The 25,927-nt window shown below is 40.9% G+C and overlaps 1 protein-coding gene across 1 annotated transcript in view; it reads right to left on the bottom strand.

Moving 5' to 3' along the window:
• Nucleotides 1-25,927, bottom strand: part of dagla (diacylglycerol lipase, alpha) — an 84,144-nt gene that overhangs the window by 13,585 nt on the left and 44,632 nt on the right. The window contains exons 12-18 of the mRNA XM_010890501.5: nt 17,058-17,135; nt 16,614-16,694; nt 12,693-12,835; nt 4,808-4,876; nt 4,656-4,728; nt 3,494-3,702; nt 3,118-3,244 (exon numbers count right to left, since the gene is read on the bottom strand). Of these exons, the coding sequence (XP_010888803.2) occupies nt 3,118-3,244; nt 3,494-3,702; nt 4,656-4,728; nt 4,808-4,876; nt 12,693-12,835; nt 16,614-16,694; nt 17,058-17,135 (780 nt within the window). The remainder of the gene's footprint in view (nt 1-3,117; nt 3,245-3,493; nt 3,703-4,655; nt 4,729-4,807; nt 4,877-12,692; nt 12,836-16,613; nt 16,695-17,057; nt 17,136-25,927) is intronic.

Here is a 25,927-nt window from a genome sequence, read left to right as displayed (position 1 = left end):
ATTAACATGAGCTTTTTTCTTGCTCATTTTACCAAGGGTGCCAGTGGGGGTCAATGTTTGTTCTGTATATGTCAATGAAAATGTGTGGACTCCAGGACGAGTGTATCTGCTGCTTTTAATAGTACCATAATGGGTATCCTAACTAAATCCTAAAGCAGAGTAACCAGAGTAACAATGCCTATAGACCAAAACAGATCAAACATCCAGCACATGAATTGAACAGCACCCTTCTCCAGCTAAAGCAAAAAAGCAGCACAATAAAAATATGAGGTTAATTTTAACTTCAAATTAAGAAAATGACACCGAGGTAGAAAAAAACAGAAACCAAGCAAGTGTAGTTCAACCGGCCCACAATAAAATGTGCTAATCGTGGCTGCCCTCTTGAGAATCAAAACCGGGCTGCATTGTTGTTAACCACTATGCCACCGAACTGCACACATGCTGGGCTTTAGTATAGCCTCTTCAAATTATATTATTTTCACTCATTAACATCACACCAAGTATGAATATTTTATTAGACACCATTAACTAGCGTTATACTGAAAAAAGCTTATTAGCAAATAATATGTCGCTAGACGCCATTATATTGTGTTATACTGAGTAATGTTTCTTATTAAGTTTACCTCCACCACAAATGGCATCTATGAACTTTATGGCTTTTGCCACTGGCTGTTTTAACAGCTTAGCCATTCGTGAATGACATTGATACAATAACTACTGTATCAATATAGGTGACAATAACAGACTTTTTCGTCAAGTGAAAAGACGAGAGAATCGTGTAGCCAGCGAAGTGTTTCTCTATCCTGAAGAAATCACGAGACATAATTTGAAAATCCACCAGAAATAGTCGCAAGATAGTTTCAAAACAGTTTCATTTTAGGCTTACCATAACGTATCTACTCAACGTTGTAGCCAGCGAGATTTTTGCCTATAATGAACAAATCCTCTTTTGCCACTGGCTGATTTAACAACTAATTAGCCATTTGTGAATGACATAGATACAGTATCTATCAATATAGGTGACAATAACTACTGATGGCCATTCAATATTATGCTGGCAGCACTCAGATTTTCTTTATCACAATAAAAGCCATCTTTGAAATGTATAAGGCAATATAGTTAACAATCTAGTCTGTGAAAAAGAACAGACAAGAAAAACATTGGAACGGACATTAAACATAAAATGTACAGACAGGATTGTTAACTACACTCACCTAAAGGATTATTAGGAACACCATACTAATACTGTGTTTGACCCCCTTTCGCCTTCAGAACTGCCTCAATTCTACGTGGCATTGATTCAACAAGGTGCTGAAAGCATTCTTTAGAAATGTTGGCCCATATTGATAGGATAGCATCTTGCAGTTGATGGAGATTTATGGGATGCACATCCAGGGCACGAAGCTCCCGTTCCACCACATCCCAAAGATGCTCTATTGGGTTGAGATCTGGTGACTGTGCGGGCCATTTCAGTACAGTGAACTCATTGTCATGTTCAAGAAACCAATTTGAAATGATTCGAGCTTTGTGACATGGTGCATTATCCTGCTGGAAGTAGCCATCAGAGGATGGGTACATGGTGGTCATAAAGGAATGGACATGGTCAGAAACAACGCTCAGGTAGGCCGTGGCATTTGAACGATGCAACGGCCTACCCAATGTTCTCATTCTGTTTACGCCAAATTCTGACTCTACCATCTGAATGTCTCAACAGAAATCGAGACTCATCAGACCAGGCAACATTCTTCCAGTCTTCAACTGTCCAGTTTTGGTGAGCTTGTGCAAATTGTAGCCTCTTTTTCCTATTTGTAGTGGAGAAGAGTGGTACCCGGTGGGGTCTTCTGCTGTTGTAGCCCATCCGCCTCAAGGTTGTGTGTGTTGTGGCTTCACAAATGCTTTGCTGCATACCTCGGTTGTAACGAGTGGTTATTTCAGTCAAAGTTGCTCTTATATCAGCTTGAATCAGTTGGCCCATTCTCCTCTGACCTCTAGCATCAACAAGGCATTTTCGCCCACAGGACTGCCGCATACTGGATGTTTTTTGTAAACCCTAGAAATGGTTGTGTGTGAAAATCCCAGTAACTGAGCAGATTGTGAAAACTCAGACTGGCCCGTCAGGCACCAACAACCATGCCACGCTCAAAATTGCTTAAATCACCTTTCTTTCCCATTCTGACATTCAGTTTGGAGTTCAGGAGATTGTCATTGCCAGGACCACACCCCTAAATGCATTGAAGCAACTGCCATGTGATTGGTTTATTAGATAATTGCATTAATGAGAAATTGAACAGGTGTTCCTAATAATCCTTTAGGTGAGTGTATGTAGAGGGCTGTAATTTTTGTCATAGGTACATTTCAACTGTGAAAGACGGAATCTAAAACTATAATCCAGAAAATCACATTGTATGATTTTTGAACAGGTGTTCCTAATAATCCTTTAGGTGAGTGTATATGAACTTATATAGTTCAATGATGGCTTTTATTTTGAAAAAGAAAATCTGAGTTAGCACTGCTAGCATAATAGCCTGATAGCTAGAAGAATGGTAATGAAGCCTCGAATGGCCATCACTAACATTAACTGACTTTTTTGTCAACTGAAAAGACGAGAGAATCATGAAGCCAGCTAAGTGTTTGTCTTTCCTGAACAAATCCTAATATCCACCAGAACTGTTTTATTATAGGCTTCCTAATACGTAGCTACATCAAGTTGTGGCCAGCGAAGTTTCTTCTGTTATGAACCTTCCGGAGCCTGCGTATCTAACCACTAAGCTATTTAACAAGGGGTAGTCAGTCAGTCATTCATTCACTCAGTAAGAGACATTCGCTCTTCTTAGACGGCTCCGCTTACGCGGTCTGGCAAAAACACACATCCATGGATAAAATATTCCTACAGTGTCTTCAGCTGTTGTCTCAGTTTATTAATTTGATATTCTTCTCAGTGCATTTCAGCAGTGCCCGTCGCCTTACACTGTCGCCTTTTACCAAAGTGCATCTGACTAGGGACCCCACAATCAAATTTTATCAATAGAAAACACCATCTACACCAGGACTAACATCCATCAAAAATCTGATACTCATCATATCAAAACAGACATACGGTATATTATTTCCACAGACCTTATTGAGCCCCTCCATCACCATGTGGGGCATGTGCTCGTTAAGCATGGCAGGGGAGATGATGACCTCGTTGAAAGACTTGTTATCTCCCCAGAGAGCTGTGTAGGTGGGCTCCTCCTGTCCACAGCTACACACAGGAAGCAAAGGTCAGGCAAGTGTCAGCTAAATAATCATTTATGCAGCAAAATTATGAAAACAATTATGCATGACGATTTTACTCACAAGGTGATATTTGGATAAAACCTGCCTTTATATAGTACATTTTCTTTCCAATCAGCATATCACAGCATATGTTTATTTAACCGATAATGTATGTAGTAGATGTTTTGTGCCATCATTGTCCCCTCCCAAATTGAATGCCAGTCTGGCCTCTCACCAGGTCTCTGGGGGATGATTGTGGACCACGTGGATGACCTTGCCCGGTAGGTAGAGGGGGGTAGAGGCAGACAGGGCGATACTGAGATCACTAGGGTGCAGCCAGAGACGGGCACTGGGGGGTGCAGGGGCAGCCGGGGCCTCAGGGCCATCATCTATTGGCAGCTCAGACTTAGGAATGCACTTTGTGCCCCCTGCAATGATCCTCCACTGGCAGAGAAGGATCAGTGGTTACCATTTATACTGTTAGCTTGGGTTAGAGCAGACGTTTTCAAAGTGTGAAGCTCTCAGGGCGCTGGAGGTTGGAGAATGCTTTAAGGAAGGTACATGGGGAGATATAAGAGAAGGCATCGATATTCTTTGAGCATAGTTTCGACTCTTAATTATAGGCCAAAATGCGTGAAAATAGACTAGATGTATGAAGGGTTAGGGCTGAATGGAGATTCAACCACACTTGATGCCATTACCATGATGGGTTAATAAGATACATTATAGTATATATATTTAAAAACATTTGTTGACTATTAAGACTATTATTAAATATGAAGTCTATTTTAGTTTCAATCTGTTCCATCTAAATTTAGAGCATACATTTATGAGTGGGAGTTTCAAAGTCTAAAATGATGATGCATGTTAACATTGTAAATAAAAAGTGTATTTTACAACAGAATGTGATATCATTACCATGGTGTTTTCATGCACATTTGAGTACACATTTGGTGAGGTATGGTAGACTAGTGGAGTATCTGACTGGTATCATGAAGGTTGCTAGGTGAAATCCATTAGCCAGGAAGGTAAAAATATCCATGAGCAACCCAGTTACCCCTAATTATTCCCAAGTTGAAAATGTAGTTGAAAATGTTAAATAAGGATAAATAAATATTATATATTTGGTGTATGCAAATACACTTTCACACAGTCAGCCCAGTACCAATATTTTTTCAAGTAATTTTTCTCTAGACTAGTCACATCAGGTTGTTCCACATCAGATGTCTTACAGATGTATAAATGCAGCCAATTTGGTGTTTTCATGAGGGGGCGTTGGGCACTTCACATCTCAGACTTTGAAAATGCCTGGGTTGCAGTTATTGTTAATGCTTAATACTGAAGAATATATACAGCCTGATCGTACGCATACTTTTTTTTACATGCAAATGTAGTACCTTTGGCTTGTCGCTCTTCTGTAAAACTTCCAGCAGGTGGCGTCGGAACACCTCTAGCTGAGAGAGACCGATCCTATGAGAAACAGCAGCAAAATCAGTCTAGTTGCATGCCATAAAAATATCTCATTTTAGACTGGGTTTAGATGACATACCTTGGTACAAGGTCCTTTCCCAAAACCACAGAGGTGACAAACTCTTTTGAGTACTCCATAGCATCCTCACTGTAGAAAAAAATGAGATGTGAAACTGAAATAAATAACATTGTGAAAAACAAAGGGTGACTTACAAAAAGAGAGGTTGTCTAGAATGAGTCTGGGTGTCCCTGATTACCTCCTCTGCATCATATTTAAAAATACTTCAGCAGAATTTCTAACCATACTTTTCTTACATTACCAACACAACAGTATGAGCTCATTCCAAGTCCCTAAATTATTCAAGCTAACACTGACGTGTACAGGCATAAAAGGCAAATTAGCTGCCTGTCAAAATACATGTTTTATTTTTAACTTTATAGAGAAAAGTCAAGATGAGACTCTTTTGCAGTTAAACTTGGTATTACAGAAATGACGCAAATACAAAGGAAACACACCCATCAGCCATAACATTATGACCACGGTCTAATTTTGTGTAGGTCCCCATTTTACCACCAAAACAGCCCTGACCCGTGTCTGGCACCAAGACGTTGGCAGCAAATCCTTTAAGTCCTGTAAGTTGTGAGGTGGGGCCTCCATGGATCGGACCTGTTTGTCCAGCACATCCACAGATGCTCAATTGGATTGAGATCTTGGGAATTTGGAGGCCAAGTCAACACTTTGAACATGTTGTGTTCCTCAAACCATGCCTGAACCATTTTTGTTTTGTGGCAGAGTGCATCATCCTGCTGAAAGGGGCCAATGCAATCAGGGAATACATTTGCCATGAAAGGGTGCATATGGTCTGCAACAATGCTTAGGTAGGTGGTACGTGTCAAAGTAACATCCACATACATTGCAGGCCCCAAGGTATCCCAGCAGAACATTGCCCAAAGCATCACTGCCTCTGCCAGCTTGCCTTCTTAACGTAGTGCATCCTGGTGCCATGTATTCTCCAGATAAGCGACTTCCACACACAAGGCCATCCACGTGATTTAAAAGAAAATGTGATTAATCAGACCAGGTCACCTACTTCCATTGCTCCGTGGTCCAGTTCTGATGCTCACATGCCCATTGTAGGCGTTTTCGGCAGTGGACAGGGGTCAGCATGGTCACCCTGACTGGCCTGCTGCTACGTAGCCCCATATGTAACAAACTGCGATGCACTGTGTATTCTGACACCTTTCGATTTGCACCAGCATTCACTTTTTGAGCAATTTGAGCTACAGTAGCTTGTCAGTTGGATCGGACTACAAGGGCCAGCCTTCGCTCCCCACGTGCATCAATGAGACTTGGCCACCTATGACCCTGTCGCTGGTTCACCTCTTTTGCTTCCTTGGACCACTTTTCATTAGGTACTGACCACTGCAGACCAAGAACACCCCACAAGGGCTGCAGTTTTGGAGATGCTCTGACCCAGTAGTCCAGCCGTTACAATTTGGCCCTGTCAAAGTCGCTCAGATGCTTTTTTTCCTGCTTCTAACACATAATTGTTCCTGCTTCTAACACATCAACTTTCAGGACAGAATCTTCATTTGCTGCCTAATAAATCCCACCCACTGACAGGTGTGATGATAACAAGATAATCAATGTTATTCACTTTACCTGTCAGTGGTCATAATTTTATGGCTGATTGGTGTACATTGACACAAAGATATTAAGCACACACTCTAAAAGGAAAACGATCACAGTAAAGAGTAAAAAGGTAATGTATCAAACATTTGAACTGTCTTACAGGCACCAACGCTTATTGGAATAATTTACAGAATAACTTTATTCTGCAAGGCATTCCATGAGTCAAAAGCAGTTTTACCTTGGTATCTAGTACTAGACAGCGTTGTGACCAATTTCCTTTCTATGGTGAGATGACAGACGTGGGTACAATTTGAAATAGTTTCATTCTGGTTTTGGGTCAGAGTATTAGTACCAATTTCAATTTCATAGTTTTCTTCTTTTAATTCCTATAACGTGATTACCACACTAACATTTTCTCCAGTGCCTTTTTTGGCAGAAGACTCTCCTCAGAGCTAACTGGGTCCCTACTACTAAAAATACATGTTCTGCTTGTGGGGAGGAACCCTTCATGAGCTTGTTAGACAGCTACGATAATTAGGCTGTATGTTAACTGGAAATTAGCTACCCAAAATGACTACACATTTTTCCTCAGAACTAAGAATACCTGTCAAGACGATACCTGTCCTGAGTCTGTGAGCAGGGAGGGAAGATCATTATTTTTGCGGGCAAGGTATATAAAATATATTTTCCCCAAAATATATGAGTATGCCATGTTATAAAAAAATACTAATTCCTTTCCAATAACTGTTGTGACCTGAGTCTTTTAACCAAAATATCACAGATGAGACAAATCAAGTGAAATTCCATCGTAAGGGCAATGATATTACATTCCGTAGTAAATCATACCATAACGTATCTGAAAATATTAGTTTGAGACAAATAAAGGCTAGATTCATATTTGTGAAGAACTTGAGTTGTTCTTGAAGGCTTATAGAGTCATTTTCCACCACAAGCCATTATTCAGCTGTGTCCCACCCTGGAAATAGCATTGTTAGCATTGTCCAAATTCATGAATTTTAACTGTGTGTCACGAGCAACAAAAGCTGCATTGCAAGCGGAAACAAACTAAAAAACGATTCAATTCAGTAATCTGTCGCACTAGCTTAAATGTTTTTGCCTGCATACTGACGAAAAAGCCACCACACACAGCCTGTAATTCAGCAATGTTGTTGTCATTGGTAATTGATGGGTGGTTGTTCCGGGTCGAAATTTAAAAAAAACGATTGATACCATTGTGAACAAAATTAACCAGTAAACATAGGAAATATCTGTTCAATTTTTTTAAATCATTTTTTATAGATTTTTATACTGAAAACCTTATTTCAACGAAAACAACATTGATAGGTTCTTTAAGATAAACAACACAATTTGTCTAAGTTGGAAGTATTTTGGAGTAGGTTTCCGCTTGCAATGCAGCTTTTGTTGCAATAGACGTACAGTGGGGAGATTTTCTATTGGGTTCAGGTCTGAAGACTGGCTAGGCCACTCCAGGACCTTGAGATGCTTCTTACGGAGCTACTCCTTAGTTGCCCTGGCTGTGTGTTTCAGGTCGTTGTCATGCTGGAAGACCCAGCCACAACCCATCTTCAATGCTCTTACTGAGGGAAGGAGGTTGTTGGCCAAGATTTCGCGATACATGGCCCCATCCATCCTCCCCTCAATACGGTGCAGTCGTCCTGTCCCCTTTGCAGAAAAGCATCCCCAAAGAATGATGTTTCCACCTCCATGCTTCACGGTTGGGATTGTGTTCTTGGGGTTGTACTCATCCTTCTTCTTCCTCCAAACACGGCGAGTGGAGTTTAGACCAAAAAGCTCTATTTTTGGCTCATCAGACCACATGTCCTTCTCCCATTGCTCCTCTGGATCATCCTCTGGATCAATGACCAGGTCCTGCTGTGTAGTTCTGGGCTGATCCCTCTCCTTCCTCTTGATCATTGATCCCCCATGAGGTGAGATCTTGCATGGAGCCCCAGACCAAGGGAGATTGACCGTCATCTTGAACTTTTTCTAATAATTGTGCCAACAGTTGTTGCCTTCTCACCAAGCTGCTTGCCTATTGTCCTGTAGCCCATCACAGCCTTGTGCAGGTCTACAATTTTATCCCTGATGTCCTTATACAGCTCTCTGGTCTTGGCCATTCTGGAGAGGTTGGAGTCTGTTTGATTGAGTGTGTGGACAGGTGTCTTTTATACAGGTTACGAGTTTAAATAGGTGCAGTTAATACAGGTAATGAGTGGAGAACAGGAGGGCTTCTTAAAGAAAAACTAACAGGTCTGTGAGAGACGGAATTCTTACTGGTTGGTAGGTGATCAAATACTTATGTCATGCAATAAAATGCAAATTAATTATTTAAAAATCATACAATGGGATTTTCTGGATTTTTGTTGTTAGATTCCGTCTCTCACAGTTGAAGTGTACCTATGATAACAGACCTGTACATGCTTTGTAAGTAGGAAAACCTGCAAAATCAGCAGTGTATCAAATACTTGTTCTCCCCACTGTATAGTTTCAATTTATGAATTTGGACAATGCAAATAATGCTAATTCCATGCTGGGGCAGAATTGAATTATTGGCTTATTATGAAAAATTACTCCATGAACATTCAAGATCAACTGAATGTGTTACTACACCCAAACATTAATCTATGTCTAACAATCCCTTCAGGGAAGTCATGGAGCCAAATGAACAGCTTCTTTCACCAATGCAAGTTGATTCCCAACATTCACTAAAAAGAGCTGTTAAAAATAGTATGTGATAGCAACACTAGTTTCAGTAGGAGCAGGAGCTAGTTTCAGTAGGAGAATATATGTGAACAAAAAAATGCAAATAGCCAAGAAACATGAAGATTAAGACTCACTTGAGATCAAATACTCTTCCATATGTTTTCTAAAAAGTGAGATTTCTAGATTTGCACTCAATATTTCTCATCTAAAGCAAGGAGTCAACCTAACTCAAATTCAGCTAAGCCATGCAGTTTCTTAAATAGCATAAGCAGCCAAACATGCAAAATGCATTTCTGCATTTGTTGCATTTAGCTGTGTCAACAATAACTTTAACAAAATGCAACCAACCTTTGGACCAACATGACATTCTGGATGCTCAAATAGAGTGCTTTAGGAAAGTATTCAGACCCCTTAACATTCTCCATACTTTGTTGTGTGTTATATCACCCTTGAAATATCTCTAGAACTTGATTGGAGTCCATCTCTGCCACATATAATTGATCGGACATGACTTAGAAAGGGACACACCTGTAAGGTCCAACACTTCACAGTGCAAGTCAGAGTTAATACTGAGGAACCGTCCAAAGACCTCTCCATCAATGTGAAATGGAAAAAGTGTAGAACCACCCAGACTATAACTAGACCTGACTGTCTGGCAAGAGAGCACCTGGGGCCATAGTCACAAAACATATTAAGGCCAAAAGTAGCTCCCAACTTGCTGATTCAGGAGAAACTTAAAAACAATGGGCGTGTCAGTTGTAATCTTCAAACTCCCACATTTTTGGCCTAAGAGTATTTCATAAAGTGTTTCAGTGCTAAAACCAGCTTCTAAATCCGTGAAAGGTTAGGGGTAGTCAAGAGGACTCCTAAGTCACTAAGACCAGATCACAAACGATTGTAAAATGGCTGCTGCTGGCAATCCGCCTCATATGCAGGTCAACATTTAGAAACATTTAATGATACTGAGCTTTTAAAAAAACATTGCCTTAATCGCAAGTGTATTATGATCATAGTTGAGCTAGTCACGGAGCATACATTACCTGTTATTCTTTTGGGAAAAATACATGCACCATTTCATTCTGGTTTTATTTCCATTTTAAACAGCATCTCAACTTTTTAGGAAACGGGTTTGTACCTGACTAATCAGTATATCATTCTTGGTTTCATGTTAAATTAGTGACAGCCTACATTTTGATTTGAATATCTTTATATCAATTGGCAACATGACACATCTTTCTACAGTATTGCTATGATGAATTCACTAACAGATACCCTCCCCTATCAGACAATCACTGTGGGCATAGTAAGTAAGCTTGTTCATGGAACACGACATTATCCATAGCAACGAGGTCAACCCCACCCTTTCTTTCAGCTTATGAGTTCTCCCCATTCCTTAGTAAAAGTTGATCTGAGCAGCATTGTGAATACGTTTTAGAGAGAAATACTGAGCTAGAAACATTTACTGCTATTTGGGAAGCCGCTTAGTGGTAAGCACATTTTCACACTCATTACTGTCTTCTATATACCTCCGTTGGCTGAGAGTCACTGACCTTCAAAAGGGCCAGACATTAGTTTGTTTTTATATAAGGCTGTCATACATAAATATCCTGACTATCTAACAAACAAAATTTGTTGGAAGAACAGCAGTAACCAAACAAGCTCTCAACACTTGTACTGTAGATACCATGGGCCTATTCAGAACTGGGTAAAACTGCTTTTGAATAGTTTTCCCCATTCTCATGGAATGCAGTTCAGGGTGATCCTAAAGGGGCACTTATCCCTGGAGGGACCTTAGGTGGTCTGAATCAGATCTGAAAGATTTCTTGGGCAGTAAAATTTGTTTCACAAATAATTGGCCAAAGGGGAGAGAGATGTTTTTTGCCCACCAAAACTCCCAGAGTATAACATCACTGTGTGGATTGAAGGCTGAGTGAGAACTGAAAAGTGAATGTACAATATAAGTGTTTGGTTTCATTTAGCTGAGCCTCCATATCATACTGATACCTCTACAAGTTAATTTTGTGCAGTCATGGTTATCCTTAATTCAAATAAAAAAGTTACACCTCCATATATTCTCGATTCATTACACATAAAGTGAAACATTTAAAGCATTTTTTGTTTCAATCTTGATGATTATGGCTTACCTCTCATAGAAATAAAAAATCCAGTATCTCAAAATATTGCAATAAAAAATTTACAATATAGAACTGTCGACCTGAGAAGAGCTCTAATCTGCTAATTACCTCCCTGAGCCTTCAGTACACACAACCACAATCATGGGGAAGACTGCTGACTTGACAGTTGTCCAGAAGACACTCACTGACACCTTCCACGAGGACGATAATCCAGAGAAGGTCATTGCTGAAAGGGCTGGCTGTTCGCAGAGTGCCGTATCAAAGCATGTTCATGGGAAGTTGACTGGAAGGGAAAAGTGTGGTAGGAAAAGGTGCACAAGCAACAGGTGCACAAGCAACAGCAGCCTTGAGAGAATTGTCAAGCAAAGCCGATTCAAGAACTTGGGGGAGCTTCATAAGGAGTGGACTGAGGCTGGAGTCAGTGCATCAAGAGCCACCACGCACAGATGTGACACTAGGAAAGTGTCACATTCCTAGTGTCAAGCCACTCCTGAACCAGAGACAATGTCAGAAGCGTCTTACCTGGGCGAAGAGAAAAAGAACTGGACCATTGCTCAGTGGTCCAAAGTCCCCTCTTCAGATGAAAGTAAATGTTGCATATCATTTGGAAATCAAGTTCCCAGAGTCTGGAGGAAGAGTGGAGAGGCACAGAATCCAAGTTGCTTGAAGTCCAGTGTGAAGTTTCCACAGTCAGTGATGATTTGAGTGTGCCATGTCATCTGCTGGTGTTGGTCCACACAGACAAGCTGAAGGCCGCTATCAAAGCAACCTGGGCTTCCATAACACCTCAGCAGTGCCACAGGCTGATTGCCGCCATGCCACACTGCACTGATGCTATACGTTTTATTCTAATATTGTGAGATACAGGATTTTTATTTCCCTGAGCTGTAAGCCATAATCATCAAGACTGAAACAAAAAAGGCTTGACATTTTTCACTTTATGTGTAATTAACCTAGAATATATGAAGGTGTCACATTTTGATTTGAATTTAGGAAAAAAATGAACTATCCCACAATATTCAAATTTTTTGAGATGCACCTGTGTACTGGGGATTATGACAGGACACCATTTCAGTCTACGGTGTAGTGATATGGGAACAGTCAGAGGGGTGTGTGGGGTACTATAATGGCCTTGGTGTTGTGCTTTCTCACACCACTTAGGTGGGCAGTTATTCCGTTGAAATGCAGAGATTTTCCTGTGTTTACACTTACTTAACTATGACTATATTAGTTAGGATAATTAGTATTTACTAACTGCCTAACAGTAACTCTGCAACCATTCAAACTAGAGACAACCAACAAACTTTGTTTCACATGTTTAGACTATTCCAACTGCAAAATCCTTAAAATGTTTATCGACGATTACTATATCAATGTTTTTCATGATAGGCATATAGATTTAAATTTAAGGCAGGAAAAGTAGAAAATATTGCGGGGAAGTCATCTGGACCTGACTTTCATTAGGCACTTACCTCAGAAGGCCGCCTGGTGGAGAGTAGGAGTAGCACTGCAGTGTGGGGTACTGGGGGCGGAGAAGGAAGGACAAAATGGCGGCAGTACCAGCGCCAAGGGAGTGGCCAACTATCACCAGCCCATAGTGCATGGTGCCCTTTCCCTAAGAAAAACAAAACATTAAGATTATTTTTCCATCATAAGCCTACCCCTCAAGCAAAAAAAAAAAGGCCTTTTTCCACAAAGGGGCTAAACTGGCGATTTGGATTCTCAACAAGAGAGCAAAAGTTGTATGCACAGACACAAAACAACTTACCCCAAAAACCTAACCTTAACCGTAAAACACTACCCTAATAGTGATGAATGATTAGTAAATTTTTAAGTGGTTTTAGGTTGATTTCTTAAATGAGGCTTTTGAAAGATTCCCAAATTACAAATGCAGAATTTTAAAAATTATATTAGACATTTGTACTGAGGAAACAAGTTATTTGGAAAACTACCCGAATAGTTTATTACAGCATATTCAGGCTAAGTAGATTCAAAATCTTCCCGATGATATTTAGGGGTCCATTCACCGAAGGGATCAAAGGACCCCCAAATATTTTTGTTCAGATTATTATTATTTTTCCTTTTTTTGGACGCATATTCCTGTGAGATGACATGCGCTACTGACAAGCCAATTTGCCCACAGGTGTTTACCGTCTGCCAAATAAATCTATTATACTATGGGTCCAGTTGAACCCTAGATGGAGCTATAACAAGCAATCTAAGTCGCTCCAAAAGCTCCACTGGCATTTCCACCCTGTATCACCTAAAGCAGTGGTTCCCAACCAGGGGTACTAGGACCCCTGGGGGTACTTGGCCTCTCCACAGGGGGTACTTGAAAACACTCATTACACCATAGGCTTTCTAATGAAATTAACGTGAGGGGGTACTTCGGGGGACACCAAGCAGAGCAAATTTCTGTTTGTGGTACAATTACTGAAAAAGGTTGGGAACCACTGACCTAGAGGTCTGAAATTTGGTGCATTCTAATCAGTTTAGAAGCTTATTTAAAATGTTAAAATGTAAAGAACAGGCTAAACATATTGCATATATATTTTGATTGCTATTTGGGAGGACATAGTAGGGAGGACATAGTAGGGAGGACATTGTAGCGTGCATTAGCTGCTTAAATGGACAGGGACAACAGGGCAGATTTTACACTATAATAGTTGTCTTTTTCAAGTTTGTATCCAGATATTATATAAAGTATCAGAGGGGCGTCCAGTAGAGCGGTGGTTGGGGTACCACCTTTTGCCTAATTTTGAGCCAGGAAAACCCCTGATTAGAATGCCAAGCAAAGCCGATTCAAGAACTTGGGGGAGCTTCATAAGGAGTGGACTGAGGCTGGAGTCAGTGCATCAAGAGCCACCACGATATGTTATCAAGTTAGCTCCTAAGGCTAAACCTAAGAAGCTTTCCCTTGCACCACTAACGGAGGACATATACGCAAAAGGCATTTCATCACTCGGTTAGTTATACCACAGGCAGGATAGATTAGGCAAACTGGAATTCTAAGCCACACGTATACGGTTAGCTAGATTGCCTGATTGTTATCTAGTTAGTTGCTAAGGCAATCTAGAGTCATAAATATATTGTTTCTGCTAATCTTCTTGTATACACTAGAAGATGTTCTAATTTCTCCTTAATAATATACATTTTGCTATAACGGTTTCAATAACTTTTCACGTTAAATACATTATAAAATACGGACATGATAGATTTGTGGGATAGATTTACAGACTTCTACGTTGCAGGCAGAGCAGAAAAAAATATTTTAGTAGCTCAGTTTATCAAAGCAGAGAAGGTATACTATAAAGTTGAATTATCAGTCATGTTGTACAATAACTATTTTCATTGAGTCAAGAGATGCAAAACATTTTCGAGTGACTGTTTTAATAATTTGTTTGAAAGGTGGGCAATAATGACTTCTAGAGCAGGATTGCTGGCAGGATACATGTGTCCTCCTACCTCTAGTTTCACGTGTATGACAAACATTTGTTTAAGCTATAAGACAGCATTAGAGAAGTAAAATACCTATTTGGAACTTTTGACTGGACGCATGAATGAATTCAGTTTGTTAGTTTGAGTGTTCAGATAGACAAAGCTTGTATAACCTAACATACACAGCCACTGCAAATAATATGTATGTGTATGCATAGCAATTAAATAGTAATTAAAAAACATAGTTTAATACATGAATTATGACAGCCTCGGTCAGGTTTTTTTCCTGTAAGTGTTTTTATTGCTCATTAGGCATGAAAAACTCAATTTAAACTTTTTTGTTTTCACATGTCCACTCGGGCGGACAGCATGCGTTTGAGTTTTCAACTGAAGAAATATTTAACAAACCAATTAAATCAATATTATGTAAAAAGTATATTTTTAATGCTGTTGAACTACTGTGTTCACATATTTTAACATATTCTAATGCTGTTCAATGCAAAAACGCTCCTGACTCCTCAGCCTTTCCCCTCTCTCCTTCTACTCCTCGCTCCAGTCACCTTCCTCCCTCATGCTCCTCACGACTTCTCAGGTCCTCCCTACCTCATCCTGTTCAAATGTATATTTGTCCAATAAAAATGTTCTACAAAAATAAGTCAAATATTGTCCATGGCTCTACAAATACACTCCTCCAGATGTAATTTAGCACTATAGTTTTACTGACTTGTTCATCAGTTTACCAACTCAATCTTCTATAAAAATTGGCAAAACACCCAGGGTACAAAGCCACAAGACACAGCATGCAGATGTATTGGTTTTTCATGTGCATGCAGCATCATGGCATCTGTTTGCATTTTTTGCTACGGTAAGCTGGGGCCGGTGCTTTCCAGGGCCAAACCTGATCTCAGGCGGTGCCTTGGACACTGCTCTGCACTTCAAAGGAGGTGGGGTGGCACAAAATCTGCAAGTTGTACATTCTAATAACATTAATCAATTAACTATATATAAATAACATCTAAAAACGTTTCTGCTGATTTTTCTGCAGTATTTTCAAGAATAACAAAGTCACAGTAATAGAGAATTGTAGTTGAGATATAGCCAGTGATGCACAATATACAATTTAGTGGACAGACGATTAATCGTAATTTCCTCCCAACATAAAATCAATACTTGGATATTTTAACAATTGTATTACTCCTTAGTTGTTACTTGATGTTACCAAATTGTATTTACTTGCAAGGCTCTCCTATTATAGAAGGAATGGCAAGATATTCCTGAGCTGCTCTGTTTCTGGCCATTCGTCTGCCATCTTGGTTTTGACAAATTTATGTTGCACTTACAACGGCTTGCCAGCAGGTGGCCTTGTTTGACATGACGCACTAGGATTGTGGTGGCTTACGTGCAACTATACCGTCAAAACCCATTCATATACAATAAACAGCTTTTGAATAGCTGTCCAATCTAGTGACCACTATGTGTGAAAGGGTTAAAAAATACTTTTACAAGTCTCATTCACACATTAAGACAATGAGACCCCTATACTGAGGTAGGAAGTTGCAGAATAATTACTCTTTTGTTTTTAGGCAGAAAAACAAAGAAAGAGACAGAGAGAGAACTATAGTATATGCTCCCACAGTTATAGTCTAGTTTCAGCATTTATAATCTACAAACTAATAATACACCAGGAAACTCAAGTAATTCTAGTTATCTCGCTTTTATCCACACCACCCGCATTTATGTGAGGGCAAAGGTCGAATGTTCACACTTGTTTTATTATCCTTCTGGGGATTTTTTCGTCCTTAGAAATGTAGTAAAACAAGGACACATACACAAACAAAACCTTGTAATGATTATAATGCTCAGTTCCCATCAAACTGTAACTTATGCAATCATTACTTTCACATCCGATTGTGCACATGATCCAACATACTCCTTACATAGACATATTCACATACCAAATCTCTTCCAAAGGCTTGTGACAAGATCATTTCCTGCTCCAGCTTTTTCTTAATGTACTCTGCTGAATAAACCATCCCCTGAGAGAGGAAGAGAAGGAGGGAGCAATAGGGCAGAGAAAATAGATGGACAGGTTTACATTAATTGTTTTTCAGATTATTTACTCAGACTTTAGATTATTTACTCAGTGGTCTACATACCATGCAAAAAAACATGAATGATGTCTTTTCCACCTATGCTTTTCTGTATTTCAAACATTGTAGACAAGTTGCTTAAGGCTCTTCCAAAAGTTAATTAAGTCTTCCAAAGGACAGTGCAATATAACATTTCCTGATATTAATGTTAGCTAATGAACTTTGAGAGCACATTTAACTAATAACCAAGGGTGGGTGAACTGACACCAAAGGAATGCTCTGGTTGCGTGAATGTGAAAGCACTCTGACCTTGTGGCCTAGCCAGTTTCCATGCTGCTCCTCCACTGGCAGACGCTCAGAGTCCCCTGTGAGATCAGTCAGGGCATCCTAACACACACACACACACACACACACACACACACAGGCTTAATTTCCTCAAGTAAAGCAGAAAAAGATGCTGCTGTGAAGAAAATAAGCTGAATGGTGAAACAACTGTTTTTCAGTTAGTTGCATCATTGCGAGACCAGTGTTCGATTCATGGTTTGACTACTTGCAGATTAGCACCAGTCTCAACGTCAACGGGGAAGAGACGACTCCAAGATACTGGCCAGGAGTTGTGTCTTCACTGTTGACGTTGAGACTGGTACCATTTAATGAGGCTGCCAGTTGAGAACCAGTCTGTTTCTCGAACTGGACATTCTAATGTATTTTTCCTCTTGCTCAGTTGTACACTAGGGATTCCCACTTCTCTTTCTATTCTGGTTAGAGACAGTTGTTCTGTGAAGGGAGAAGTACACATCGTTGTACCAGAAATCTTAATTTTCTTGGACATTTTTCACACGGACCACCCTTAATTTCTCAGAAAACAAATGGACTGACGAGTTTCAGAAGAAATTTATTTGTTTCTCGTCATTTTGAGCCTGTAATCAAACCCACAAACGCTGATGCTGAAGATACTGAAATAGTATAAAGAAGGCCAGTTTTATTGCTTCTTCAGTCAGCACAAGTTTTCAGCTGTACTAACATAATCGCAAAAGGGTTTTCTAATGAACAATTTGCTTTGAAAACGATTAACTTCGATTAGCAAACACAATGTGCCACTGGAATACAGGACTGGTTGCTGATAATGGGCCTCTGTACACCTATGTAGATATTCCATTAAAAATCAGCAATTCCCGGCTACAATTGTCATTTACAACATTAACAATGTCTACACTGTTTTTCTTTCAAACACAAGGACATTTCTTTGTGACCCCAAACATTTAAACGTTAGTGTATATACCACCTGCCTAATATGCTGTTGGTCCTCTGTGACCCATCAAAACAGTGCTGACCCATCGAGGTATGGACTACAATACCCCTGAAGGTGTCCTGTGGTATCCGGCACAAAGACATCAGCAGCATATCCTTCAATTCCTGTAAGTTGCAAGGTGCCGTAGTGGATCGGATTTATTGGTCCTGCACATCCTAAAAATGCTCAATCAGATTGAGATGTGGGGTATTTGGAGGCCAGGGCCTCCAACACCTGGAACTCTTCATCAAATTCTTTAAACCATTCCCGAACAATGTGTGCATTGTGGCAGGGCACAATATCCTTCTGATTGAGGCCAATGCCATCAGGGAATACCACTGCCATGAAAGTGTGTACTTGATCTGGAACAATGTTTAGGTAGGTGGCATGAGTCAAATTGACGTCGACATGAATGCCCGGCCCCAGGGTTTCCCAGCAGAACATTGCCCAGAGCATCACACTCCCTTCACTGGCTTGTTGTCTGCCCACTGTGCATCCTGGGGCCATCACCTTCCCAGGGAAACATTGCACACATACACAGCAATCCATGGGACTCAGCAGACCGGGAAACCTACTTCCACTGCTCCAGCAGCTACGCACCACCATACGCAGCAATGTGTTGTGACACATTCCTCCCATAAGGATCATTAACATTTTGTAAGACTTTACACAGTAGACCTTCTGTAGGTTTGGACATACATATCTATATCTATACAGTGGATATAAAAAGTCTACACACCCCTGTGAAAATGCCAGGTTCTTGTGATGTAAAAGAATGAGACAAAGATAAATCATGTCAGAACTTTTTCCACCTTTAATGTGACCTATAATGTTAACAATTCAATTGAAAAACAAACTGAAATCTTTGAGGGGGAATTTCTTTTATAAAAAAACTCACAATAACATGGTTGTGCACACCCTTAAACTAATACTTTGTTGAAGCATCTTTTGATTTTATTACAGCACTCAGTCTTTTTGGGTAGGAGTCTATTAGCATGGCACATCTTGACATGGCAATATTTGCCCAGTCTTCTTTGCCAAAGCGCTCCAAATCTGTCAGATTGGGAGGACATCTCCTGTGCACAGCCCTCCTCAGATCACCCCACAGATGTTCAATTGGATTCAGTTCTGCGCATTTTCTGGTGAAGCCATGCTTTTGTGGATTTGGATGTGTGCTTTGGGTTGTTGTCGTGCTGAAATGTGAACTTCCTCTTCATCTTCAGCTTTTTAACGGACAGCTGAAGGTTTTGTGCCAAAACTGCATGGTATTTGGAACTGTTCATAATTCCCTCCACGCTGAAGTTCCACCTGAAGAAAAACAGCCCCAAAGCATGATGCTGCCACCACCATGCTTCACTGTGGGTATGGTGTTTTCTGGGTAATGTGCAGTGTTGTTTTTTTGCCAAAAATACCTTTTGTAATTATGGTCAAAAAGTTCAACCTTGGTTTCACCAGACCATAACACATTTTCCCACGTGCTTTGGGGGACTTGATGTTTGTTTTTGCAAACTTCAGCTGGGCTTGGATATTTTTCTTTATAAGAAAAGGCATCCGTCTTGCCATCCTTCCCCATAGCCCATTCATATGAAGAATACGGGAGATTGTTGTCACATGTAGCACACAGCCAATACTTGCCAGAAATTCCTGCAGTTCCTTTAATGTTGCTGTAGGCCTCTTGGAAGCCTCCCTGACCAGTTTTCTTCTCGTCTTTTCATCAATTTTGGATGGACATCCAGTTCTTGGTAATGTCTCTGTTGTTCCATATCTTCTCCACTTGATGATAACTGTCTTCACTGTGTTCCATGGTATATCTAATGCTTTGTAAATTATTTTTTACCCTTCTCCTGACTGATATCTTTTCAACAATGAGATGCTTTGGAAACTCTCTGCGGACCATGGCTTTTGCTCTGAGATGCAACTAAGAAAATGTAAGGAAAATCTTACTAGAACAGCTGAACTTTATTTGTGATTAATCAGTCACTTTAAATGAAGGCAGGTGTGTAAGTACTTCTATTTAACATGAGTTTGAATGTGATTGGTTAATTCTGAACACAGCCACATCCACAGCAATAAGAGGGTGTGCACACTTATGCAACCAGGCTATTGTAAGGTTTTTATTTTTAATTTTTCCCCCTCGAGGATTTCAGTTCAATTAAATTTTTCACATTATAGGTCACATTAAAAGTGGAAGAATTTCCGACATGATTTATCTTTGTCTCATTCTTCTACATCACAAAAACCTGGGATTTTAACAGGGGTGTGTAGACTTTTTATTTCCACTGTATTAAAATATTTGATCCCTTGCTGATTTTGTACATTTGCCCAATGACAAAGAATTGATCAGTCTACCATTTTAATGGTAGGTTTATTTGAACAGTGAGAGACAAAATAACAACAACAAAATCCAGAAAAACCCATGTAAACAATGTTAGAAATTGATTAGCATTTTAATGAGTGAAATAAGTATTCGACCCCTCTGCAAAACATGACTTAGTACTAGGTGGCAAAACCCTTGTTGGCAATCAAAGAGCTCAGACGTTTCTTGTAGTTGGCCACCAGGTTTGCACACATCTCAGGAGAGATTTGGTCCCACTCCTCTTTGCAGATCTTCAAGGTTTCGAGGCTGACGTTTGGCAAGCGTAAGGATCTGAGCAACTTGGACAAGGGGCACATTGTGATGGCTAGACTACTGAGTCAGAGCATCTCCAAAACTGCAGCCCTTGTGGAGTGTTCCCGGTCTGCAGTGGTCAGTACCTATCAAAAGTGGTCCAAGGAAGGAAAAGTGGTGAACCGGTGACAGGGACATGGGAACCGGTGACATGGTCGGCCAAGACTTGATGCACATGGGGAGCAAAGGCTGGCTTGTGTGGTCCGATCCAACAGACAAGCTACTGTAGCTCAAATTGCGGAAAACTTTAATGCTGGTACTGATGGAAAGGTGTCAGAACACACAATGCATCGCAGCTTGTTGCATATGGGGCTGCGTTGCTGTAGACCAGTCAGGGTGCCCATGCTGACCACTGCCAAAAGCACCTACAATGGACATGTGAGCATCAGAACTGGACTAAGGAGCAATGGAAGAAGGTGGCCTGGTTGGATGAATCACGTTTTCTTTGACATCACGTTGATGGCTGGGTGCGTGTGCATTGCTTACCTGGAGAAGACATGGTCCATGCTTCGACGGGTCAGGGCTGTTTTGGTGGCAAAAGGGGGACCTACACAATATTAGGCAGGTGGTCATAATGTTATGGCTGACTGGTGTATGTGTGTGTGTGTGTGTGTGTGTGTGTATATATATACACACCAATCATGGGAAATGTATGTATATATACACACACAGACATATACACCGGTCAAACGTTTTAGAACACCTACATTTTTCCAGTTTTTATTGAAATTCACAGTTTAATATCTCAATGTACTCTGAAATCAAATCAAATATTGTCCGGAAAGTCCTTCCCAACACTGTTGTAGAACTTCCCAAAAATGTGTTGCGCTATTAGGTTGTTTTGCTTTTTCCCTTCTTCCCAGTGCATCCCAAAGCAGTTCGATGGGGTTTAAGTCTGGAGTCCGTGACCATCTGGCTATTCCATGATTTGAAGCCTACTGTCTTGTTCTTTCCCACTAAGGTAATTCTTGCATAGCCTGGAGGTATGTTTTTAATTATCTTACTGTATTATGAACCCCTGATCAACTAGGCGTACACCAGTGGGTGTTGCATGGCGCTGTAAACTCATTTTGTGCAAGTCACCAACTGTGGATCCAGCAGAGTCTCCTCCAGTTTCCAGGTGCCTTTTGATGGTGTAGGAAAATGTACTCATTTGGCGCTTTTCCACTGCATGGTACCGGCTCAACTCTACTTGCCTAACCTCGACTCTACTCGCTTTCTTGGCATTTTTGCAATTTCTCTACAGGAAAGACCTACACTTTTAAGGGTTAAAAGGTTTGTCTGTCTTCCTTTGTTAATTGTCTTTTTGTTGCCATTATGATAGCAATATAATACTTCCTGTAGTACGATACTGTCCAAATAATGCTTAAGCTGGTGAAGTAACAGTCTGTAACAACACTGCTTTTTTACAGACTGAAGGTTTTTCATTCATCAAAAAAATTGGGACAATCTATAGGAATTGTTAGCATCAAGTTTCAATGCTTAATTTACTTTCGTTGCTGCAGAACAGCTGTAAGTTATTAACCCATTACTTGTTCCCTGAAAATTTAGTTTTTTATAGCTTCAACCAGCTTCATGAGGAAATCACCTGGAATGCTTTTCCAGCAGTCTTGGAGTTCACACATGCTGAGCACTTGTTGGCAGCTTTTCCTTCACCCTGCAGCCAACTCATCCCAAATCATCTTAACTTGGTTGAGGTTGGGTGACTGAGAAGCCAGGTCATCTGGTGCAGCACTCCTTCACTCATTGCTTGTTACATAGCCTGGAGTTGTGTTTTTGGTCATTGTCCTGTTAAAAAACAAATCAGATGTGATGGCGTATCTCTGCTGACTGCTATGGTAGCCCTGCTGGTTGAGGATGGCTTGAATTCTAAATAAATCACAGACAGAGTCACCAGCGAAGCACCAGCGAAGCACATCCTCTATTCACCCACTCCGTGTCCCTCACAGACATGGTGGTTGGAACCAAAACTCTTAAAATTTCATACCAAAATACAGATTTTCACTGGTCTATTATCTAGTTTATGTGTTTCTTGGCCCAAGTCTTTTCTTATTGGTGTCCTTCAGTAGTGTTTTCTTTGTAGTATAGGCTCAAATGCAGTAAGAAGGAAAGACATTTGACAAATGAACTTTTAACAAAGTACACCTGTTAATTGAAATGCATTCCAGGTGACTTCCTCATGAAGCTGGACGAGAGAATTCCAAGAGGGTGCAAAGCTGTCATCAAGACCAAGAAGACGGTGTGTGTACATTGCGAGGCTCAGCGTCTACCCAGTTTTTGCAAATTAGCAGTAATTTACTTAATACTTCTTAGCTTATTCACTCAGTACAGCCTAGCACACACTCTATACAGCTTAAAAGAACCCCTGGACATTGGAGCACAATGCACAGAAAGAGTTTTTGACAACTTCCAACAAAGATTACGAAGACGACCAGAAAGACGCTCTGGAGGCTGTGTCGAAATTGTAAACAAAGGCATGGGAAGCATGTAGGCATCCGGGCTAGGCTAATGCTAGACCCCCATCGGGCTTCACAACCTAGCGTTTTCCTCGCTAATGTATGGTCACTGGTGAACAAAATGGAATCATCTCACAAAAATGGATTATGGATTGCAGCATCATGATTTTCTCGGAAACGTGGCTTAACAACATAATTGAGCTGGAAGGGTGCGATGTCTTCAGAGCAGATCAAGGACTATGGTGAGACCAGAAGAAGTGGGCTGTGCATTTAGGTAAAAATAAAACATGGTGTACACACACTAACTTTACCGGGAGTCACTGCTCAGTAACTGATGGGGATTTTGTGATTGGGGATTTCAACAATTCAAATCTGAAAACCGTTTTTCCTAAATTCCCCCAAAATATCTCCTGCCCCGCCAGTCAATGTGTACACAAACATTCCGGAGGCTTACAAAGCCATTCCCCTCCCCCACCTGGGATAGTCTGACCATCTTTCACTGTTCCTAAGTAATACATATTTATCCCTCATTATACGTGTGAAACCATCAGTGAGGACAGTCAAAGTGTGGCCAGAATAGTCAGACTCATTTCTACAGCAGCAGTTTCAACACACAGACTGGAGTTTGTTTGCCACTGAAGCCACCCTTGACTCGCATACGGACATTGAAACATACGTTTCCTCCATTCTGGATTACATCAACATCTGCATCATTAACTAATAAAGACCTTCCCTAACCAGAAGCCGTGAATGAACAGAGAGGTTCGACAACAGCTAAATGCACACAACGCTGATTTCAGATCCGGCTTTGCGGAGGCCTACAACTCATCCAGGGCCAACCTGAAAAGGGGCATCAAGATGGCTAAAAATGACCGCAAACTGTGGATTGATGAGCACTTCAACAACAACTGACACGTGGCAGAGCATCCAAGCCATCACAGACTACTGTCCAAAGAAACCTACTCCCACAGCCAGCGACGTCTCTTTCACAGACGAGTTAAACAGGTTCTACACATGCTTCGACAGGGACAACAAAGTGCCAGCTATTAAAGCTGAATTACCCCCAGACTTTGCATCGAAAGGAGCCAGTGGATGTGGTTCAGGCATCTGGTAAGGATGCCCCCAGGACGTCTCCCTAGGGAGGTGTTGGGAGGAGACCTCGGGGTAGGCCCAGGACTAGGTGGAGAGATTATATTTCGACACTGGCCTGGGAATGCCTAGGGATCACCCAGTCAGAGCTGGCAAATGTGGCTCGGGAAAGGAACGTTTGGGGTCCCCTGCTGGAGCTGCTGTCCCCGCGACCCGATACCGGATAAGCGGATGAAGATGAGATGAAGATGAGATACCCCCAGACTACCTGACAAGACCTGATGGCGTCCCCGCGCATGTGCTCACAGCATGGGCTGGGCAACTGGCCGAGGTCTTCACTGATATTTTCAACATGTCACTGGCCCAGGCGTTTGTCCCTATGTGCTTCAAGACCGCAACAATTGTGCCAGTGCCGAAGCAGTCGACCGCATTTAGCCTGAATGACTTCTGACCTGTTGCACTCACCCCCACAATCATGAAGTGCTTCGAAAGACTAGTCCTGGTCCACCTTAAGTCCAGCCTCCCCCCAACACTGGATCCCTACCAGTTTGCCTACCAGTTCAACAGGTCTACAGAGGACGCCATCTCCACAGCTTTACATTCTGCCCTTACCCACCTGGACAAAACCAATGTGAGAATGCTTTAGCTCAGCCTTCAACACGGTCATTCCCTCTAGGCTGGTCAACAAACTCCATAACCTGGGAACCTCTGTCTGCAACAACACTTTGGAATTTCAACCAACAATACATTGTATTGTAATTGAATCTAATCAAGGTGAAGGATGGCTACATTGATGTTTCTACAAAACGAAATCTATTTTGATCTGTTTAACACTTTTTTACTTACTACATGATTCCATGAGTTATTTCATAGTTTGGATGTCTTCACTATTATTCAAATAATGTGGAAAGTAGTAAAAAGAAAGAAATACCCTTGAATGAGTAGGTGTGTCCAAACATTTGACTTGTACTTTACGTGCTTCAGGTCATTGTCATGCTGAAAGGCACCTCTTTGCCCCAGCCTCCCAGTCCGATGAGAAGCATGCCCATAGCATGAGGCTCCCAGCACCATGCTTCATCATAGGGACAGTATTAGCAAGGTGATGAGTGGTACCTTGTTTTTGCCGGATGTAGGGCTTTGAATTCACGTCTAATATTTACACTTTGAGAATATGTTTTGAGGATATTTAGGGTCCTTCAGACGACACGTCAAATGACCCTAGGGTCCTTCAGACGACACGTCAAATGACTTTAACTCGGAAGTGGCTTCTGTCTAGTCACTACCTTAAAGTCCTGATCGATGGAGTGCGGTAGGGATGGTTGTACTGCTGTCATTTTCTTTACTTTCTTTACTCATGGGGAGTTCCTTGGAAATAATGGCTTGGTTTTTGCTCTGACATGCACTGTGAAGTGTGGGACCTTATACAGACAGGTGAGAACCTTTCTAAATATTTTCCAAACAATTTAATTTGCCACAGGTGGATTCCAATCAAGTTCTGGACACAACTCATATACAGGTGCTAGTCATAACATTTTTATATAACCAAAAAGTTGATTTATTTCAGTAATTCCAATCAAAAAGTGAAACTTGTATAATGTATATATTCATTCCACACAGGCTGATATATTTCAAGTATTTATTTATTTTAATTTTGATGATTATAACTGACAACTAA

The sequence above is a fragment of the Esox lucius genome, chromosome 2, assembly GCF_011004845.1.
Source record: "Esox lucius isolate fEsoLuc1 chromosome 2, fEsoLuc1.pri, whole genome shotgun sequence".
Taxonomy (NCBI): Eukaryota; Metazoa; Chordata; class Actinopteri; order Esociformes; family Esocidae; genus Esox; species Esox lucius.
Note: the sequence above shows the minus strand (reverse complement) of the source record. Positions and strands in the feature narration are given on the sequence as shown.